This window comes from Somniosus microcephalus, chromosome 8 (genome assembly GCF_052327205.1).
Source record: "Somniosus microcephalus isolate GS21.2 chromosome 8, FLI_Smic_1.0, whole genome shotgun sequence".
Taxonomy (NCBI): Eukaryota; Metazoa; Chordata; class Chondrichthyes; order Squaliformes; family Somniosidae; genus Somniosus; species Somniosus microcephalus.
In genome coordinates this window covers 118,176,174-118,195,751 of record NC_140994.1, presented here as the reverse complement: position 1 = coordinate 118,195,751, position 19,578 = coordinate 118,176,174, and the positions used below count along the sequence as shown (strand labels likewise).

Here is a 19,578-nt window from a genome sequence, read left to right as displayed (position 1 = left end):
AGTTGTATACAAACCCCCAAACAGTAATGCTGAGGTTGGGGATGGCATTAAACAGGAAATTAGAGATGCGTGCAATAAGGGCACAGCAGTTATCATGGGTGACTTTAATCTACATATTGATTGGTCTAACCAAATTAGTAACAATACTGTGGAAGAGGAATTCCTAGAGTGTATACGGGATGGTTTCCTGGACCAATATGTCGAGGAACCAATTAGAGATCAGGCCATCTTAGACTGGGTATTATGTAATGAGAGAGGATTAATTAGCAATCTTGTTGTGCGAGGACCCTTGGGGAGGAGCGATCATAATATGATAGAATTCTTCATTAAGATGGAGAGTGAAGTCATTGATTCAGAGACTTGGGTACTGAATTTAAATAAAGGAAACTACGCTGGTATGGCTTGGATGGATTGGGGAATGTTACTTAAAGGGTTGACGGTGAATAGGCAATGGCAAACATTTAAAGATCGCATGGATGAACTACAGAATTTGTTCATCCTTGTTTGGCATAAAAATAAAACAAAGAAGGTGACTCAACATTGGCTAACAAGGGAAATTAAGGATAGGATAAGATCCAAGGAGAGGACATATAAATTGGGCAGAAAAAGCAGCAAACCTGAGGATTGGGAGCAGTTTAAGATTCAGCAAAGGAGGCCAAAGGGATTAATTAAGAGGGGGAAAATAGATTGAGAGTAAGCTTTCAGGGAACATAAAAACTGACTAAAAGCTTCTATAGATATGTGAAGAGAAAAAGATTGGTAAAGTCAAGCGTAGGTCCCTTGCAGTCAGAATCGGGAATTTATAATGGGGAACGAAGACATGGAAGACCAATTAAATACATATTTTGGTTCTGTCTTCACAAAGGAGGACACAAATAACCTCTCAGAGATGTCGGGGAACATAGGGTCTAATGAGAGGGAGGAACTGAATGAAATCAGTGTTTGTAGGGAAATGGTGTTAGGGAAATTGACGGGATTGAAGGCCGATAAATCCCCAGGGCCTGATAATCTATATCCTAGGGTACTTAAGGAAGTGGTCCTAGAAATAGTAGATGCATTGCTGATCATCTTCCAAAATTCTATAGACTCTAGAACAGTTCCCATGGATTGGAGGGTAGCTAATGTAACCCCACTATTTAAAAAAGGTGGTAGAGAAAAAACGGGGAATTATAGACCGGTAAGCCTGACATCGGTAGTGGGGAAAATGCTAGAGTCCATTATAAAAGATGTAATAGCAGAGCACTTGGAAAACAGTGACAGGATCGGACAAAGTCAACATGGATTTACAAAAGGTAAATCATGCTTGACTAATCTACTGGAATTTTTTGAGGATGTCACTGGTAGAATAGATAAGGGAGAACGAGTGGATGTAGTGTATTTGGACTTTCAGAAGGCTTTCGATAAGGTCCCGCATAAGAGACTGGCGTGCAAAGTTAAAGCACATGGGATTGTGGGGGTAAGGTACTGACTTGGATAGAAAACTGGTTGGCAGACAAGAAGCAAAGAGTTGGAATAAGCGGGTCTTTTTCCGAGTGGAAGGCAGTGACTAGTGGCGTACCGCAGGGATCGGTGCTAGGACCCCAGTTATTCACAATGTATATTAATGATCTAGACGAGGGAACTACATATAATATCTCCAAGTTTGCAGACGACACAAAGCTGGGTGGGTGGGCGTGGTGTGAGGAGGAAGCAGCGAAGCTCCAGTACGATTTGGACAGGTTGGGCGATTGGGCAGATAAATGGCAGGTGCAGTATAATGTGGTTATCCACTTTGGTGGCAAAAACAGGAAGGCAGATTATTATCTGAACGGCAATAGATTGGGAGAAGGGGAAGTGCAACGAGACCTGGGTGTCCTTGTGCACCAGTCGCTGAAGGTAAGCATGCAAGTGCAGCAGGCTGTTAAGAAGGCAAATTGTATGCTGGCCTTCATAGCGAGAGGATTTGAGTACAGGAGCAAGGATGTCTTGCTGCAGTTGTAAAGGGCCTTGGTGAGACCACACCTTGAATATTGTGTGCAGTTTTGGTTGCCTTATCTGAGGAAGGATGTTCTTGCCATGGAGGGAGTACAGCAAAGATTCACCAGACTGATACCTGGGATGGCAGGAATGATGTATGAAGAGAGATTGGGTTGCTAGAGTTTAGAAGAATGAGAGGGGATCTCATTGAAATTTACAAAATTCTAACAGGACTAGACAGACTAGCTGCAGGAAGGCTGTTCCCGATGGCGGGGGAGTCCAGAACCAGGTGTCACAGTCTAAGGATAAGAGGTAAGCCATTTAAGACTGAGATCAGGAAGAATTTCTTCACCCAGAGAGTGGTGAACCTGTGGAATTCTCTACCACAGAAGACAGTTGAGGCCAATTCATTAAATATATTCAAGAAGGAGTTTGATATATTTCTTAAGGCTAAGGGGATCAAGTATGCAGACGATGCTTGCGTCAGCGCTCACTCAGAGGTCGAACTCCAAACCATCGTAAACACCTTCACCGAAGCATACGAGAGCATGGGCCTTACACTAAACATCCGTAAGACAAAGGTCCTCTACCAACCTGCCCCCACCACACAGTGCTGCCCCCCCCCCGATTATCAAAATCCACGACAAGGCCTTGGACAACGTGGACCACTTTCCATACCTCAGGAGCCTACTGTCAACAAGGGCAGACGTCGACGACGAAGTCCAACCCCGCCTTCAGTGTGCCAGTGCAGCCTTCGGTAGCCTGAGGAAGAGAGTGTTTGAAGACCAGGACCTCCAACCCGGCACTAAGCTCATGGTCTACAGGGCAGCAGTGATACCTGCCCTGCCGTATGCCTCAGAGACATGGACCATGTACAGCAGGCACCTCAAAGCACTGGAGAGAGGTACCACCAACGCTGCCTCCGCAAGACCCTGCAAATCCATTGGCAGGATAGGCGCACCAACGTCAGTGTTCTTGCTCAGGCCAACATCCCCAGCATCGAAGCTCTGACCACGCTCAATCAGCTCCGATGGACGGGTCACATTGTCCGCATGCCCGATACGAAACTCCCAAAATAAGCGCTCTACTTGGAGCTCCGGCACGGCAAGAGAGCCCCAGGTGGGCAGAGGAAACGCTTCAAGGACACCCTCAAAGCCCCTTGAAAAAGTGTAACATCCCCATCGACACCTGGGAGTCCCTGGCCCAAGACCGCACAAAGTGGAGGAGAAGCATCCGGGAAGGTGCCGAACACCTCGAGTCTCTTCGACGGGAGCAAGCGGAAGCCAAGCGCAAGGAGCGCACGTCAACCCAAGCACCCCACCCACCCGCCCCTTCAACCACCGTCTGCTCCACCTGTGACAGAGACTGGACTAATCAGTCACCTGCGAGCTGATTTTTAATGTGGAAGCAAGTCATCCTCGGCTCCGAGGGACTGCCTAAGAAGAAGAAAGAAGGGGGATCAAGGGATATGGGGAGAAAGCAGGGAAAGGGTACTGAATTTGGCTGATCAGCCATGTTCGCATTGAATGGCGGAGCAGGCTCGAGAGGCTGAATGGCCTACTCCTGCTCCTATCTTCTATGTTTCTATGTAACATTACTCCTTTCTGTAGCTCATCAGTTCAGCGCCCTTCCCATTCTTCCTCCAGGCTTCCTTCCTTTGGCCTCCTATACTTCTGCAACCAAGCTCAATCAAAATTTCAGGAACCTATCTCGGCTTCCTTTGGTCTCCGCATTGACTTCTGTGCTTCAAAAAGTGCCTTTACATTTTCTTGCCAGTTTCTCTCATTCACTTTCTAGTATTCCCTTCCATTTTGGAACTGTTTCACTCATCATTTTTCCCTTTTACAGCCTGACTGAGATGAGCTTTGTATATTGTCCAATGTTCTTTGCCTCTTTCCATTGACGTAAAATACTTTTTTCAAGCTCTTTGTAAGCATTTTTGTTCTCATAATCTTTAACTCCTCTTTCCCCATGCCCCTTTGTTTTGGTCAATCCCTGAAAGAGGTGTGATGGCCTGCTGTTTTCCAGATGTTTAGACAAATCTGGAAAGCAACTTTTTCTGTGTCGGCTCTGTGCATGCCAATTGTCAGCATTTAAGCCAACAGCTGCTGTTTTTGGGAATGAGTATGTGTTTGCTGAGAAGCATGTGCAGACCATGCAGGGTTGCGTGCTCAAGGCTGTTGACTGGGAGAAAGACCTATGTGTTAGAGTGCGCGAATCTCTTAAGGTCCATGATCAGTGCCACAAGGCTATTGCAATATCAAATAGAGTGTTACGAGATATTGCTAGTACGATTACATATAAAAACATTCTATACTGTCTTTGTATAAAAGCGTTGGTTAGGCCTCATTTAGAATTGTCAAGTTTACTTTCTATACATGGTAGGTGATACAGAGGCCCTTGTTCAGAGAAGGGCCACTAGATTGATGCATGGTTAGTTACCATGATAGGCTTCGAGAGTTAGGGTTTTTACTCTTGAAAACTGTAGACTTTGAGGGGATTTGATTGAGATCACTTAAATAATGAAAGGATTAGATTGATTCATTGTGGATAGGCTATTCGAGTTAGATAGGTAAGGAAGGATCAGGGGACGTAAAAATACATGATATAAGCTTAAGATGTTAGGTTTTTCTTTTCACAATTGACCTTTGGAACAAATTGTTAGGTCATTCATGAGTGCAGATTCGCTGTAAACGTTTAAAAGGGAGCTGGATGAGTTCCTAAGTGTGGCCAACATTAACTACATATAGAAGGTATATGGGTCTTGGAGGATGTGTCTCCCAGTCACTGTGGTCTCTTGGAACTTGTGTGATCACCTTTAGGGTTCAGAGAGGAATTTCCCAAGTTTTTTTTCCTAAATTGACCTAAGGTTGTTTTCTCTTTTTTCTTTTGTGTTCCCCAGGTGATGCATGGTTAGTTGGTGGAGGAGGAGGATGGGGGTTATGCAGGCGGATGAATGGATGGAAATCATGGTATTCATAAATTGCATCATGTCATATGGAACAGACTCGGAGGTCTTATCCTGTCCTTTTCTCGTATGTTTTGTTAAAAAAGTCATGGACTGGGCCCTTCTCCACTCATTGGTGCTTCTACCCAGTCCTGTTGCTATTCAGTGATTCCGACACCTGCATGTTCATGGGGGGATTTCCTTCGAGAAGAGGAATTTCCACCACTATTCAGCATGTGGAATCAGTTCCATGAGTAGCTGGACTCTGGTAAGAGAGTTACTGAAGGGAGGGAAATGAATGGCACTGAAGGGTGGAAAGAAGGGGATAAATGGATGGCAATGACAGGGAATTAGATGGCAATGAAGGGGAGAGTGAAGAGGGAAATGGATTGCAATAATGGGGAAGGGGTAGGGAAATGGATAGCAATGAGGGAGAGCAGAAAGAAGGCAAAAGCTGGGAATGACGCTTTGGGGTGGAGATGGGTGCTACCATTAACTGGGAAGAAGTGTAAAGGGAGAGTACCAGCACTAAATGGGTTGGAGGGAGAAAGAATACCAACATGAACTGAGGGAAGGCAGAGTGACAGCTTGAACTGAGGGAAGGTAAAGTGACCGCTTGAACTGAGGGAAGGTATAGTGACAGCTTGAACTGAGGGAGGACAAAGTGATAACTTGAACTGAGGGAGAGGGTAGAGTGCCAACATAAGTGCTAGTTTGAACTGAGGGAGTTTGAGGGAAATAAGCGTGCCCGATTGAATTGACATGGGAGAGGGAGCAGCGTGTCATTATGAACTGGGAGGGATAAAGAAGCGAATGTCTGTATAAAGGTAGGGAGTTGGGTGGGATGTGTGTCTGTGAACTGGGTCCAGAGGGGTTAGAGAGCCTTTTGTGCGGTTGGTGTGGGAGAGTGAGTGTTGAGGTATCTTTTGTGAAATTGATGGTCTGATTGGTCTGTTGAAATTCCAAATGTCACTTGGTATTTCTTCCTTTAAGATTAAAAGTCTACTCATTATGAAATATAAAAGTGCTTAAAATTAACCAGAATGCATCAGTTTAAATGTAAACGTTTGATATTTTTCAGGGGAGCAGATTCCCCTCTAAATACACCATACAAGTGAAGGAATGTTGGGTATACTGACAGCTTAAGTTACAAAGCCTGTGTAACTTTGCTCATCATAGGCTTATAAGCATGCCATTCTTGAGTTGCCTGATTTTGGAGACTGTCAGTTTATTTGAACACTGTTGGTTAACTTTTACTAGTTTTTTTTAGCTTGGCATATATGCAGCTTGGTTCAGTTAGTAGTCAGAAGGTTGTGGGTTCAAACTCCACTTGAGCACAATTTAGGCTAACACTCCAGTGCAGTGTTGAGAGAGGGATATAATGTGGGAAGTGCTGTTGTTCAGACAAGATGTTAAGCTCAGATCCTAACAGTCTGTTCCAGTGATTGAGGTTGATGTTAAAGATCCTATTAGCAATGTTTGAAGAGGAGCATGGAGTTCACTAATGCTCTGACCAACACTACACCAAAAATAGATTAACTCATCTTATTAATATTTGTGAGACCTGGTGGTGTACAAAATGTCTCCCACATTCACCTACATGTTGTCACTCCCATTCAAAGTAATTCTTTGTGTGTGAAGTGCTTTGAAATGTTTCTTGGATGTGAAGTGCTATATCAATGCCAATCTTGTTTTTTTTAATATAAGTGCTTTGAGTTCAGATTTGTGACTTTTTGTTCAATTACCTTTGCCATGTTGTGGCTTGTACTGCTTCTGTTGGGACCTTCAACTGATGTAGAAACCAGTTCACAGCAATGGACACTGCTCAGTGGCCTGAGCCTTGATATCACTTTTGACCTCAGCCAGACAGTAAAAGGTGACATTAAGATTTTTGGAAAAGCTGTCAGGAGAATTAGATTGTGCCAGAAATCCGATGAGCTTGCTGGCTTTTACAGTATTAACCAATCACTGGTCTTTGAGCAACAAACAATGTTTTTTCTGTTGTTTGCTCATTGCAGCTGCACAGAGGGAGTTGGTAGACTAATTTTGGTAAGTGAGCAAGGCAAACTCAGCTGGCATGGGATGTTTAATGAGCTGAGTGTAGCTGCCTGTGATGAGGGTCTGCTTGATTTTTTACACTACAGAGTATAAATGCACTTGAGGCAGAATGTTGGCTGATTGTTGTGTCAGCAAAGCAGTGGTAATGAATTCAGAGCTGAATCGAGTAATTTTAGGACAAGCCTTGCCCAAACCGAATGTACTTTTCCTTTGTCTCTGCTCAGTGTGTGTAAATTGCTATGACGCCACTTCTGGACTGTTGTTACCAGGCCAGTGCCTGCATAGCTTGAAGCTCACATGATGCCAACATTTCTTCCAAGACAATTGTTCTGCCCTCGCAACGCGTTTCTATGCAGAGCTAGACAGATAGCGAACAACTCGATATCTTCCAATAAAATCACAAGGCTTGACTTTTCTTGTAACGCTTTACTGAACGATTCTAATTGTAAAACTGAAATACAACACAGAAATGGAAGCACACATTAGTATACAGGCGCATAACTGATATGTATACACAGATTTAGGTACGCCTGAGCAACACAGTACATTTAGTAAACTGGGAGGCATTCTCTTTAAATTAGCCCTGTACATAGTGTATGAAAATACAGCTACTAGTTAATCAGCTAGACAGAGAAAAGTTACAACTAAACATTTTCTACAACATACAGTGCACATTAATCATCCATAGCATTCTAAAATACTTACAGACAAACAATTTCCAAGACTCAAGCATGGGGACAATACAACTGCCCGGAGCCTGTGCTGCTGTAGGAGCACCGTGGTGTAGGTCTGTGTCCCAGCGAGGACTCCACGAGGACTACGTAGCAGTCCTGTGGGGAGCGTGATGACCTCATCACGCTCGGTAGCGTTGTCCGCGCTTGGGGCGTCACGTGATGCGCGTGGTCGCGTTTCTGGCCATGGAGGCCGAAGTCGGGAGCGGGAGCTGGAGGCCAGGCTGAGCCGATGCTTGCCGCGGGAGCGGAAGATCGCGTCGCTCCCGGCGGCTGGTAGATGCGGCCAAAGACGCTAGGCCAGGCTGTGCCGGCAGCCGCCTCACGCACGTCACGTCGTACGTGCCGTGACGTCAGCACGCTACGTTGTACGTGACGTGACGTCAGCACGCTAAGGCGCGTCTTAAAGGGGCAATGGCCCTAAAAGGTAAGTTAAAGGGGCAACGGCCCCAACAGGTAGGTTATACATACAGTGAGGTTAAGTTAGAGGGAGAGGCAGCACACTCCCCGCTTACAGATACAAAATAAACCTGAAGAAAACGTCCTTTGGCTGCAACATACTCAGAGTCCGTTCTCTAGGTTACTTCAGAAAGGAGGATCTCTGAGACTGGCCTCAGAAACACTTTGATAGGCCCCTCCTTGACAATCTTCACCTCCACCTTGCGGACCCTCTTGTCCCTGGTCGGCAGAGTTTTGACAACCAGGCCCACTGGCCATTCATTTCTGCGTGCTTGGCTGTCTTTCAGCAAGACAACGTCTCTCACTTTGACGTTTGGCTTGTCTTCTGTCCATTTCCTACGGCTCTGTAGGGTGGACAAATACTCTCCTCTTTGCTTGGGGAATGTCTGTCCCTCTTCAAGACATTTGAATTCATCCTTGAAGACATCATGCTGGACAGAGCGAATGATCACACCTTTGGCTTGTGAAGGCTCACTTGTGCTGGATACTTCTTTAGAACATTTCCATCCTTTGCGTTCTATGTTGTCCGAATTCCCCTTGAAGGATGCTGCTACATGAATGAGTCGGGCTGTGGTTCGGCAGAGTGTTCTCCAGCTTGAGAATCGCTCGAAGCTTTGTGAGCCCAACTGAGATTCTGAGGCTTTGGTGACCAGGGTCGTAACTTCAGGCCGAATCTCAGTATCAGCTTCAGGCTCCACAAGGGTGAAGGGATTGGACTCAGGAGTCTCCTCTGTGTTGACATTAGACAGGAAAGAGGGGCCCGAGAACCAACTGCTTTGCTGTAGGTGTGCTGCTGGTATAGACCTGGTAGCATGGTCTGCAGGGTTCAGGTCTGTGGAGACATAGCACCACTGGTCAGGGTGAGTGGATCGTCTGATACGAGTCACCCGGTTGGAAACATACACGTAAAACCTTCTTGTGGAGTTGTGGATGTAACCAAGTACAATCTTGCTGTCCGTGAAGAACTTGACGGCGCCCACATCGATGTCAATCTTGTCTCTGATCAACTGTAGGTTCCATTTTGCTTCTTTTTCTGGGAGGAGTGGAGCATCCCACTCACTCTGATCCGATGAGAGTTCCCGTACTAATGCTTTTCCTTGCATTGTTATGGGAGCTACGAACCCCAAAGGGTCGTACAAACTGTTGACTGTGGACAGGATGTCTCTCCGTGTGAATGGCCTTTCTTCACGGGACACCAGGAATGTGACGCTGTCTGTTTCCAGGTTCCAGGAGAGCCCCAGGCTCCGTTGAAGGGGGGGAGGATCCACTCCAAGGTGCAAATCCTTCAGATCCTTGGCACGGTCCTCTGCAGGGAAGGCTTCCATCACCTGTCCACTGTTCGATGCTACCTTGTGTAGTCTCGGGTTGGACTCTTTCCATGGCCAACAACTTTCAGGACGGCCATCTAACTCCAGAAGGCCCGAACTCAACAACTCTCGGCGGATAAGGCACCCAGCGAGGTCCTGTGTACCCTGTGGCTCGGGTGGGGACTGCTTGGCCGGATTGGCCGAGTGCTGTGGAGGTCTATGTAGGTAAGTCTTGCTTGTTTCTTCTCCTTTAAGCTCAGTGTCTCCAAAAACAGGCTGTTTGCTACTGTGGTGAGTAGCTGGTTCTGCGTCGAGATGGTTGGATGTTTCCTTGGAGAACAATTTGGAGTGTTGTTGGACGTACTCACTTGTACGTTGCACTGGACTGAGGGGCTGTCCCAGAACATATGTTTCCTGGCTGGGCTCCCCGCCTTCGTTCTCCTCACCTTCTTCATAAGCTGCGGCTTTAGCTTTAGCGGCAGCGGCAGCTCTCTGCTTCGTAACACTAGCGTCGAGGTCAGCTTTCTGCTTCATCACACTAGCTTCGAGGTCAGCTCTCTGCTTCATAAGGTCAGCTTTCTGCTTCATCATACTAGCTTCGAGGTCAGCTCTCTGCTTCATAAGGTCAGCTTCCTTCTTCATCATACTAGCTTCGAGGTCAGCTCTCTGCTTCATAAGGTCAGCTTCCTTCTTCATCATACTAGCTTCGAGGTCAGCTCTCTGCTTCATAAGGTCAGCTTCCTTTTCAGCGAAGGACAATTGAGCCTGGGCAGCTTTTGCCTTGGCACGTGCTTTGGCGGCTGCAGAAGCTGTCGATGACGACGGTCTGCTGGACCGCCGAGATGACCTAGGGGATACTTTAGAGGGCTGTGACTTGGCATCGTTTGCTAGGAGAGGCTCATGCTTCTCGCTTGACTGGTCGACGTCCTCTAGGGTATATTGTTTTCCTGAGCGTAGACTCATGGTAGCTGAGTGGTATCTTCCTGCGCTTGAGCCCGCTGTGCTGTTGTTTCTATGCAGAGCTAGACAGATAGCGAACAACTCGATATCTTCCAATAAAATCACAAGGCTTGACTTTTCTTGTAACGCTTTACTGAACGATTCTAATTGTAAAACTGAAATACAACACAGAAATGGAAGCACACATTAGTATACAGGCGCATAACTGATATGTATACACAGATTTAGGTACGCCTGAGCAACACAGTACATTTAGTAAACTGGGAGGCATTCTCTTTAAATTAGCCCTGTACATAGTGTATGAAAATACAGCTACTAGTTAATCAGCTAGACAGAGAAAAGTTACAACTAAACATTTTCTACAACATACAGTGCACATTAATCATCCATAGCATTCTAAAATACTTACAGACAAACAATTTCCAAGACTCAAGCATGGGGACAATACAACTGCCCGGAGCCTGTGCTGCTGTAGGAGCACCGTGGTGTAGGTCTGTGTCCCAGCGAGGACTCCACGAGGACTACGTAGCAGTCCTGTGGGGAGCGTGATGACCTCATCACGCTCGGTAGCGTTGTCCGCGCTTGGGGCGTCACGTGATGCGCGTGGTCGCGTTTCTGGCCGTGGAGGCCGAAGTCGGGAGCGGGAGCTGGAGGCCAGGCTGAGCCGATGCTTGCCGCGGGAGCGGAAGATCGCGTCGCTCCCGGCGGCTGGTAGATGCGGCCAAAGACGCTAGGCCAGGCTGTGCCGGCAGCCGCCTCACGCACGTCACGTCGTACGTGCCGTGACGTCGGCACGCTACGTTGTACGTGACGTGACGTCAGCACGCTAAGGCGCGTCTTAAAGGGGCAATGGCCCTAAAAGGTAAGTTAAAGGGGCAACGGCCCCAACAGGTAGGTTATACATACAGTGAGGTTAAGTTAGAGGGAGAGGCAGCACAACAATATTTCAACATCTTGTAATTCTGGTATTTTTGCCATCAAAGTTGATGCATTTCCTGCTGCTAAATGTCACTCTTAATTTGGAACAGTCAAGTATTTAGCTAATTATGTCGTATTTTACTCACAACAGGGTTTGTCTGACGCAAACAACTATCATGAATTCTGTAGATTTCTGGCTCGGCTAAAGACCAATTATCAGCTGGGTGAAATAGTGATGGTGGAAGGTTACCCGGAAATCATTAGGTTGATTGCTAACTTCACAGTCACCAGTCTGCAGGTAAGAAGCGTTAACTCGATTGAGTTCCTGGCTACTCTGGATTGTAATCCTGTCAATTAACACCAAAGCCATCCCATCACAGATGAAACATCATTGTCCTACATTGTCCACCCCTGATCTCCAGCTGTAATCCACCTTGGGATGCTTTGTTGTGTTAAAGATGTTACTTCAGCAGGTGTAACATTCTGCACATTGTTCCTCTTGCACTAACTCCAGGTTTTATCAATACTTCCTGCTTAAAAAAAAGGTAAAATTGAGGGCAAGTGGACAATGTAGATCAATGCTCTCATATCCCTGATGTGGCAGTTTCAGTATCATTTGCTAGAATCAACACTTCCTCTGTATCACTTTGGTGGTAAATTAATATATTTATTGTAGGAAACAACAACTTGCATCTTTCACATAGTAAAACATCCCAAAGTGCTTCACAGGAGCGTAATCAAACAAAATTTTACAATGAGACACATAAAGAGACGTTGGGACAGGTGACCAAATGCTTGGTCAAAAAGGTAGGTTTTAAGCAGAGTCTTAAAGGAGGAGAGAGGGGGGTTTTGGGCGGGAATTGAAAAGTTAGGGCCTAGGCAGCTGAAGGCACAGCCGCCAATTGTGGGGCGAAAAGATCTTGAAGAGTCAAGCTGTCACAGAGTTAACGTGTGATATTAGGTAAACCAGGCTGATCTGGAGTTTTGTCTTTGTCGATGTTGTGGAATTAAGCACTAACTTCAAAAATTTCTGTTGAGGGAGTTTATCTGTTGAAACCTAAAACTGGAAACCCTAATTATAAGTAGACATCTAGTTCATACAAATGTCATTTAAGTCCTATAATCTTGACCATTATATTTTTTGGAAAAATTATTTTTGTAAAATCACTAAGCTTAAAAAGATTTGGATGCAACAGAGTGGTTGGACTTTAGAGCATTCGAGGACAGGGAGCCAGTGTATGTCAGTGGGGAAGGGGGTTGAATTTTGGACAAGTTGTAGTTTATGGAGAATAGAAGGCCCTAAATCAGTTGCAGCGCTGGTATTAGTGGGTAAGGGTCGCCTAGTGGTTATATTTCAATCTAATCCAGTGTAACGGGATGAAAGTCTCTTTTTTCTGCTCTTGCTATTATAGTAAGGGCCCAACATGAAATAGGTTTGGACAATCTCAACTCGGCTTCCAGTGAATGTCGACCCACAGCACAAATTGGCAAGTGCGTTCATAGAGGCCACAAGAATAGCTGGCACGCAAGGTGGAAAAAAAATTGCAGAGTAGTAAGGTTTGTCTGAGGTTACAGTTAAAGTATGTTGTTGGAGCAGCGTCGAGGGAGCTCTGCATCTGGCCAGGCTGACTGGGGTACTGAACAGCAGAAGTATAAAACTATTCCCTTCCTTAGCACTGACATTCCTATTTTTATAAGCACAAAATTCACCAGAAAAGCATGAATTTTGAAAATGCGCCCTTCTTTAACCAAGCCAGATATCTATTTTGCATATATTCAGTATTAAGTGTCTTTTAAAGGCAGTGATCCTGCTTAATGCATTTGTCTGACATCCCCTTGCCCAATATTTTAGTGAGTGTGTTAACCCATTTAAGATAAACAGGTTAGTGCCTGCATTAAGGTAGTGGTCAAAGCAATGTCATACGAACATGTTTAGCGTTTATCTACTAATATCACCAACTGGATCTTATATCAGTAACTTTGTCCTGATTAAAACAGTTTTGGTGAAAATATATTTTTAAAATAATTTTGACTTGTTACCAAGATCTGTTAGTATAGTCCAGGCGTTTTTGCAACACACTTTTGTATGCGGCTCCTTAATAATTTCCATGAATTGACTGAGCCTCTGATGAACTGAAACCTTTATTCTCTGCCATGTATGGATTAACGTAGCCCAGGTGTCAATTTTTTGCGGCCTTTTCAAACCTCTTTATCCTAGTTTGTTCAGGCACTCTTATTTTAGACCACTCACGTGGCTCTCCAGAGAAGGTTCATTAACCCAGGTTAATAAACAGCAAACCCTGTTTGGTAATTGCTGTTTGCCACAACAATATTTCCATTCAGCCTTCAAAAGCGAATATAGACTCACAATAGACCTTGATTAAAGTATAAAACATATAGCGGATTCATTAAATAAATGGTGAACAAGGAAATAACCTAGCAATGACACAATACAGTAATAAGCTTACTGTAGGACTGTCGCCTAAACTCCTCAGCATGGTAAAATTACAAATCCAAGAAGTCATCTAATCTCGTGTGATAGTCTACCTGTAAATAAATCTGGAATTAAAAAGCTGGTATCAGTAATGGTGACCATGAAACTATCGGCTAGTTGTAAAAACCCATCTGGTTTATCAATGTCCTTTAGGGAAGGAAATCTGTCGTCATTACCTGGTCTGGCCTATATGTTATTCTAGACCCACAGCAATCTGGTTGACTCTTAATTGCCCTCTGAAATGGCGTAGCATGCCACTCAGTTGTAACATACCGCTACGAGAAACAATAATAAGAATAAAACCAGACGGACCACCCGGCATCGAACTGGGCACCGGCTTTGGACACGACAACGGCACACCCAGCCCAGTCGATCCTGCAAAGTCCTCCTCACTAACATCTGGAAATTGTGCCATAGACTAGTCAAGCAACAGCCTGACATAGTCATACTCACAGAATCATACGTTCCAGCCAATGTCCCAAACCCCTCCATCACCGTCCCATGGTATGTCCTGTCCCACCGGCAGGACAGACCCACCAGGGGTGGCGGCACAGTGGTATACAGTCGGGAAGGAGTGGTCATACTGAGTCCTCAACAGTGCCTCCAGACCCCATGAAGTCTCATGGCTTCAGGTCAAGCAAGGGCAACGAAACCTCCTGCTGATTCCCACATAACTCCCTCCCTCAGCTGATGAATCAGTGCTCCTCCATGTTGAACACCACTTGGAAGAAGCATTGAAGGTAGCAAGGACACAGAATGTACTCTGGGTGGGGGACTTCAATGTCCATCACCAAGAGTGGCTCGGTAGCACCACTACCGACCGAGCTGGCCGAGTCCTGAAGGATTTAGCTGCCAGTCTGGGCCTGCGACAGGTGGTGAGAGAACCAACACGAGGGAATAACCTACTTGACCTCGTCCTCAACAATCTACCTGTCGCAGATGCATCTGTCCATGACAGTATTGGTAGCAGTGACTACCACAGAGTCTTTGTGGAGACGAAGTCCCATCTTCACACTGAGGACACCCTCCATCGTGTTGTGTGGCATTACCACCGTGCTAAGTGGGATAGATTCAGAACAGAATCTGGCAGCTAAAAACTGGGCATCCATGAGGCGCTGTGGACCATCAGCAGCAGAATTGTATTCCACCACAATCTGTAACCTCATGGCCCAGCATCTCCCTCACTCTGCCATTACCACCAAGCCAGGGGACCAACCATGGTTCAATAAGGAGTGTAGACGAGCATGCCAGGAACAGCACCAGGCGTATCTAAAAATTAGGTTCCAACCTGGGGAAGCTGCAACACAGGACTACATGCATGCTAAAGAGCGGAAGCAGCATGCTATAGACAGGGTTAAGCGATCCCACAATCAATGGATCAGATCAAAACTCTGCAGTCCTGCCGTATCCAGTCGTGAATGGTGGTGGACCATTAAACAACTAACGGGAGGAGGAGGCTTCATGAATATCCCCATCCTCAATAATGGTGGAGCCCAGCATGTGAGTGCAAAAGACAAGGCTGAAGCGTTTGCAACCATCTTCAACCAGAAGTGCCGAGTGGATGATCCATATCGGCCTCCTCCTGAGGTCCCCACCATCACAGAAGCCAGTCTTCAGCCAATTCGATTCATTCCACGTGGTATCAAGAAACGGCTGAGGGCACTGGATACAGAAAAGGCTATGGGCCCTGACAACATCCCGGCTATCGTGCTGAAGACTTGTGCTCCAGAACTAGCCGCGTCTCTAGCAAAACTGTTCTAGTACAACTACAACACTGGCATCTATCCGACAATGTGGAAAACTGCCCAGGTATGTCCTGTCCACAAAAAAACAGGACAAATCCAATCCGGCCAATTACCGCCCCATCAGTCTACGCTCAATCATCAGCAAAGTGATGGACGGTGTCATCGACAGTGCTATCAAGCGGCACTTACTCGCCTATAGTGATAACTGATGCCCTGTTTGGGTTCCGTCAAGACCACTTGGCTCCCGACCTCATTAAAGCCTTGGTCCAAACATGGACAAAGGAGCTGAATTCCAGAGGAGTGGTGAGAGTGACTGCCCTTGACATCAAGGCAGCATTTGACCGAGTGTGGCATGAACGAGCCCTAGTAAACATAGAAACATAGAAGATAGGAGCAGGAGTAGGCCATTTGGCCCCTCGAGCCTGCTCCGCCATTCAATGCGATCATGGCTGATCATCCAAATTCAGTACCCGGTCCCTGCTTTCTCCCCATACCCCTTGATCCCTTTAGCCTTAAGAAATATATCCAACTCCTTGAATATATTTAATGAACTGCCCTCCACCACCTTCTGTGGTAGAGAGTTCCACAGGTTCACCACTCTCTGGGTGAAGAAATTCCTCCTCCTTTCTGTCCTAAATGGCCTACTCTGTATCCTTAGACTGTGTTCCCTGGTTCTGGACTCCCCAACCATCGGGAACATCCTTCCTGCATCTAGTCTGACCAGTCCTGTCAGAATTTTTTAAGTTTCAATGAGATCCCCTCTCATTCTTCTAAACTCCAGCGAGTACAAGCCCAATCGACCCAATCTCTCCTCATATGTCATTCCTGCCATCCCAGGTATCAGCCTGGTGAATCTTCACTGAACTCCTTCCATGGCAAGAACATCCTTCCTCAGATAAGGCGGCCAAAACTGCACACAATACTCAAGGTGTGGTCTCGCCAAGGCCCTGTACAACTGCAGCAAGACATCCTTGTTCCTGTACTCAAACCCTCTTGCTACGAAGGCCAACATACCATTTGCCTTCTTAACCGCCTGCTGCACCTGCATGCTTACCTTCAGCGACTGGTGCACAAGGACACCCAGGTCTCGTTGCACTTCCCCTTCTCCCAATCTATTGCCATTTAGATAATAATCTGCCTTCCTGTTTTTGCCACCAAAGTGGATAACCTCAGATTTATCCACGTTATATTGCATCTGCCATGTTTCTGCTCAATCACCCAACATGTCCAAATCATCCTGGAGTTTCTCGACATCCTCCTCACGGCACATACGCCCACCCAGCTTTGTGTCGTCTGCAAATTTGGAGATATTACATCTAGTTCCCTTGTCTAGATCATTAATATATATTGTGAATAGCTGGGGTCCAAGGACCGATCCCTGCGGTACCCCACTAGTCACTGCCTGCCATTCTGAAAAAGACCCGTTTATTCCCACTCTTTGCTTTCTGTCTGCCAACCAGTTCTCTATCCACGTCAATACCTTGCCCCCAATCCCATGTGCCTTAACTTTACACGCTAATCTCTTATGCGGGACCTTACCGAAGACCTTCTGAAAGTCCAGATACACCACATCCACTGGTTCTCCCTTATCTATTTTACCCAGTTACATCCTCAAAAAATTCCAGTAGATTAGTCAAGCACGATTTATCTTTTGTAAATCCATGTTGACTTTGTCCGATCTTGTCACTGTTTTCCAAGTGCTCTGCTATTACATCTTTTATAATGGACTCTAGCTTTTTCCCCACTACCGATGTCAGGCTTACCGGTCTATAATTCCCTGTTTTTTCTCTACCACCTTTTTTGAATAGTGGGGTAACATTAGCTACCCTCCAATCCATGGGTACTGTTCCAGATTCCATCGAATGTTGGAAGATGACCAGCAATGCATCTACTATTTCTAGGACCACTTTCTTAAGTACCCTTGTATGTAGCTTATCAGGCCCTGGGGATTTATCGGCCTTCAATCCCATCAATTCCCCTAACACCATTTCCCTACAAGTACTGATTTCTTTCAGTTCCTCCCTTTCATCAGACCCTATGTTCCCTGGCATCTCTGGGAGGTTATTTGTGTCCTCCTTTGTGAAGACAGAACCAAAATATGTATTTAGTTGGTCTGCCATTTCTTTGTTCCCCATTATAAATTCCCCTGATTCTGACTGCAAGGGACCTACGCTTGACTTCACCAATCTTTTTCTCTTCACATATCTATAAAAACTTTTACAGTCAGTTTTTATGTTCCCTGAAAGCTTACTCTCATATTCTATTTTCCCCTTCTTAATTAATCCCTTTGTCCTTCTTTGTTGAATCCTAAACTGCTCCCAATCCTCAGGATTACTGCTTTTTCTGGCCAATTTATATGTCATCTCCTTGGATCTTATGCTATCCCTAATTTCCCTTGTTAGCCACGGTTGAGTCACCTTTTTTGTTTTATTTTTATGCCAAACTGGGATGAACATTTTCTGTAGTTCATCCATGCGGTCTTTGAATGTTTGCCATTGCCTATCCACCGTCAACCCTTAGAGTGACATTCCCCAATCAATCCTACCCAACTCGCGCCTCAGACCATCGTAGTTTCCTTTATTTAAATTTAGGACCCTAGTCTCTGAGTCAACTACTTCATTCTCCATCTTAATGAAGAATTCGATCATATTATGATCGCTCCGACCCAAGGGGCCTCGTACAACAAGATTGCTAATTAATCCTTTCTCGTTACATAATAGTCTAAGATGGCCTGATCTCTGGTTGGTTCCTCGACATATTGGTCCAGGAAAGCATCCCGTAAACACTCCAGGAATTCCTCCTCCACAGTATTGTTACTAATTTGGTTAGCCCAATCTATATGTAGATTAAAGTCACCCATGATGACTACTGTGCCCTTATTGCACGCTTCTTTAATTTCCCTTTTAATGCCATCCCCAATCTCCGCATTACTGTTTGGAGGTCTATATACCACTCCCAGTAACGTTTTCTGCCCCTTGGTGTTTCTCAATTCTATCCATACAGATTCCACATCATCAGAGCTAATATCCTTCATTACAATTGTGTTATTCCCTTCTTTAACCAGTAATGCTACCCCACCTCCCTTTCCTTTTTGCCTATCTTTCCTGAATATCGAATACCCCTGGATGTTGTGTTCCCAGCCTTGGCCATCCTGGAGCCAGGTTTCTGTAATCCCAACCAAATCATATTCGTTTACCTCTATTTGCGCAGCCAATTCATCCACCTTATTACGAATGCTCCTCGCATTAAGACACAAAGCCTTCAGGCTTATTTTTTTAACGCTCTTAGACCTATTAGAATTATTATTTACTGTGGCCATGTTTGATTTAAACCGTTGATTTCTCTGACTGCCAGTTTTGTTTTTCTCCTTCCTTTCTTTTGCTTTTATCCTTGTTTCCCTTTCCTCTGTCCCCCTGCTCAGCTTTCCAACCCCCTGCCATCTTAGTTTAAACCCTCCCCCAGAGCACTAGCAAACACTAGTAAACACTAGTAAAACTGAAGTCAATGGGAATCGGGGGGAAAACGCTCCACTGGCTGGAGTCATACCTAGCACAAGAAAGATGGTTGTGGTGATTGAAGGTCAATCATCACAGCTCCAGGACATCGCTGCAGGAGTTCCTCAGGGCCGTGTCCTTGGTCAAACCATCTTCAGCTGCTTCATCAATGACCTTCCCTCCAACATAAGGTCAGAAATGGGGATGTTCGCTGATGACTGCACATTGTTCAGCGCCATTCACAGCGCCTCAGATAATGAAGCAGTCCATGCCCGCATGCAACAAGACCTGAACGACGTTCAGGCTTGGGCTGATAAGTGGCAGGTAACATTCGCACCACAGAAGTACCAGGTTATGACTATCTCCAACAAGCGAGAGTCTAACCACCTCCCCTTGACATTCAACGGCATTACCATCGCTGAATCCCCCACCATCAACATCCTGGGGTCACCATTTACCAGAAACTTAACTGGACCAGCCACATAAATACTGTGGCAACAAGAGCAGGA

At 45.7% G+C, this 19,578-nt stretch overlaps 1 protein-coding gene across 1 annotated transcript in view; it reads left to right on the top strand.

The window, feature by feature from the left end:
* LOC147113758 (ran-binding protein 17-like) overlaps nt 1–19,578 on the top strand; it is an 815,149-nt gene that overhangs the window by 63,750 nt on the left and 731,821 nt on the right. Inside the window, exon 6 of the mRNA XM_085995069.1 lies at nt 11,488–11,634. Within this exon, the coding sequence (XP_085851195.1) occupies nt 11,488–11,634 (147 nt within the window). The remainder of the gene's footprint in view (nt 1–11,487; nt 11,635–19,578) is intronic.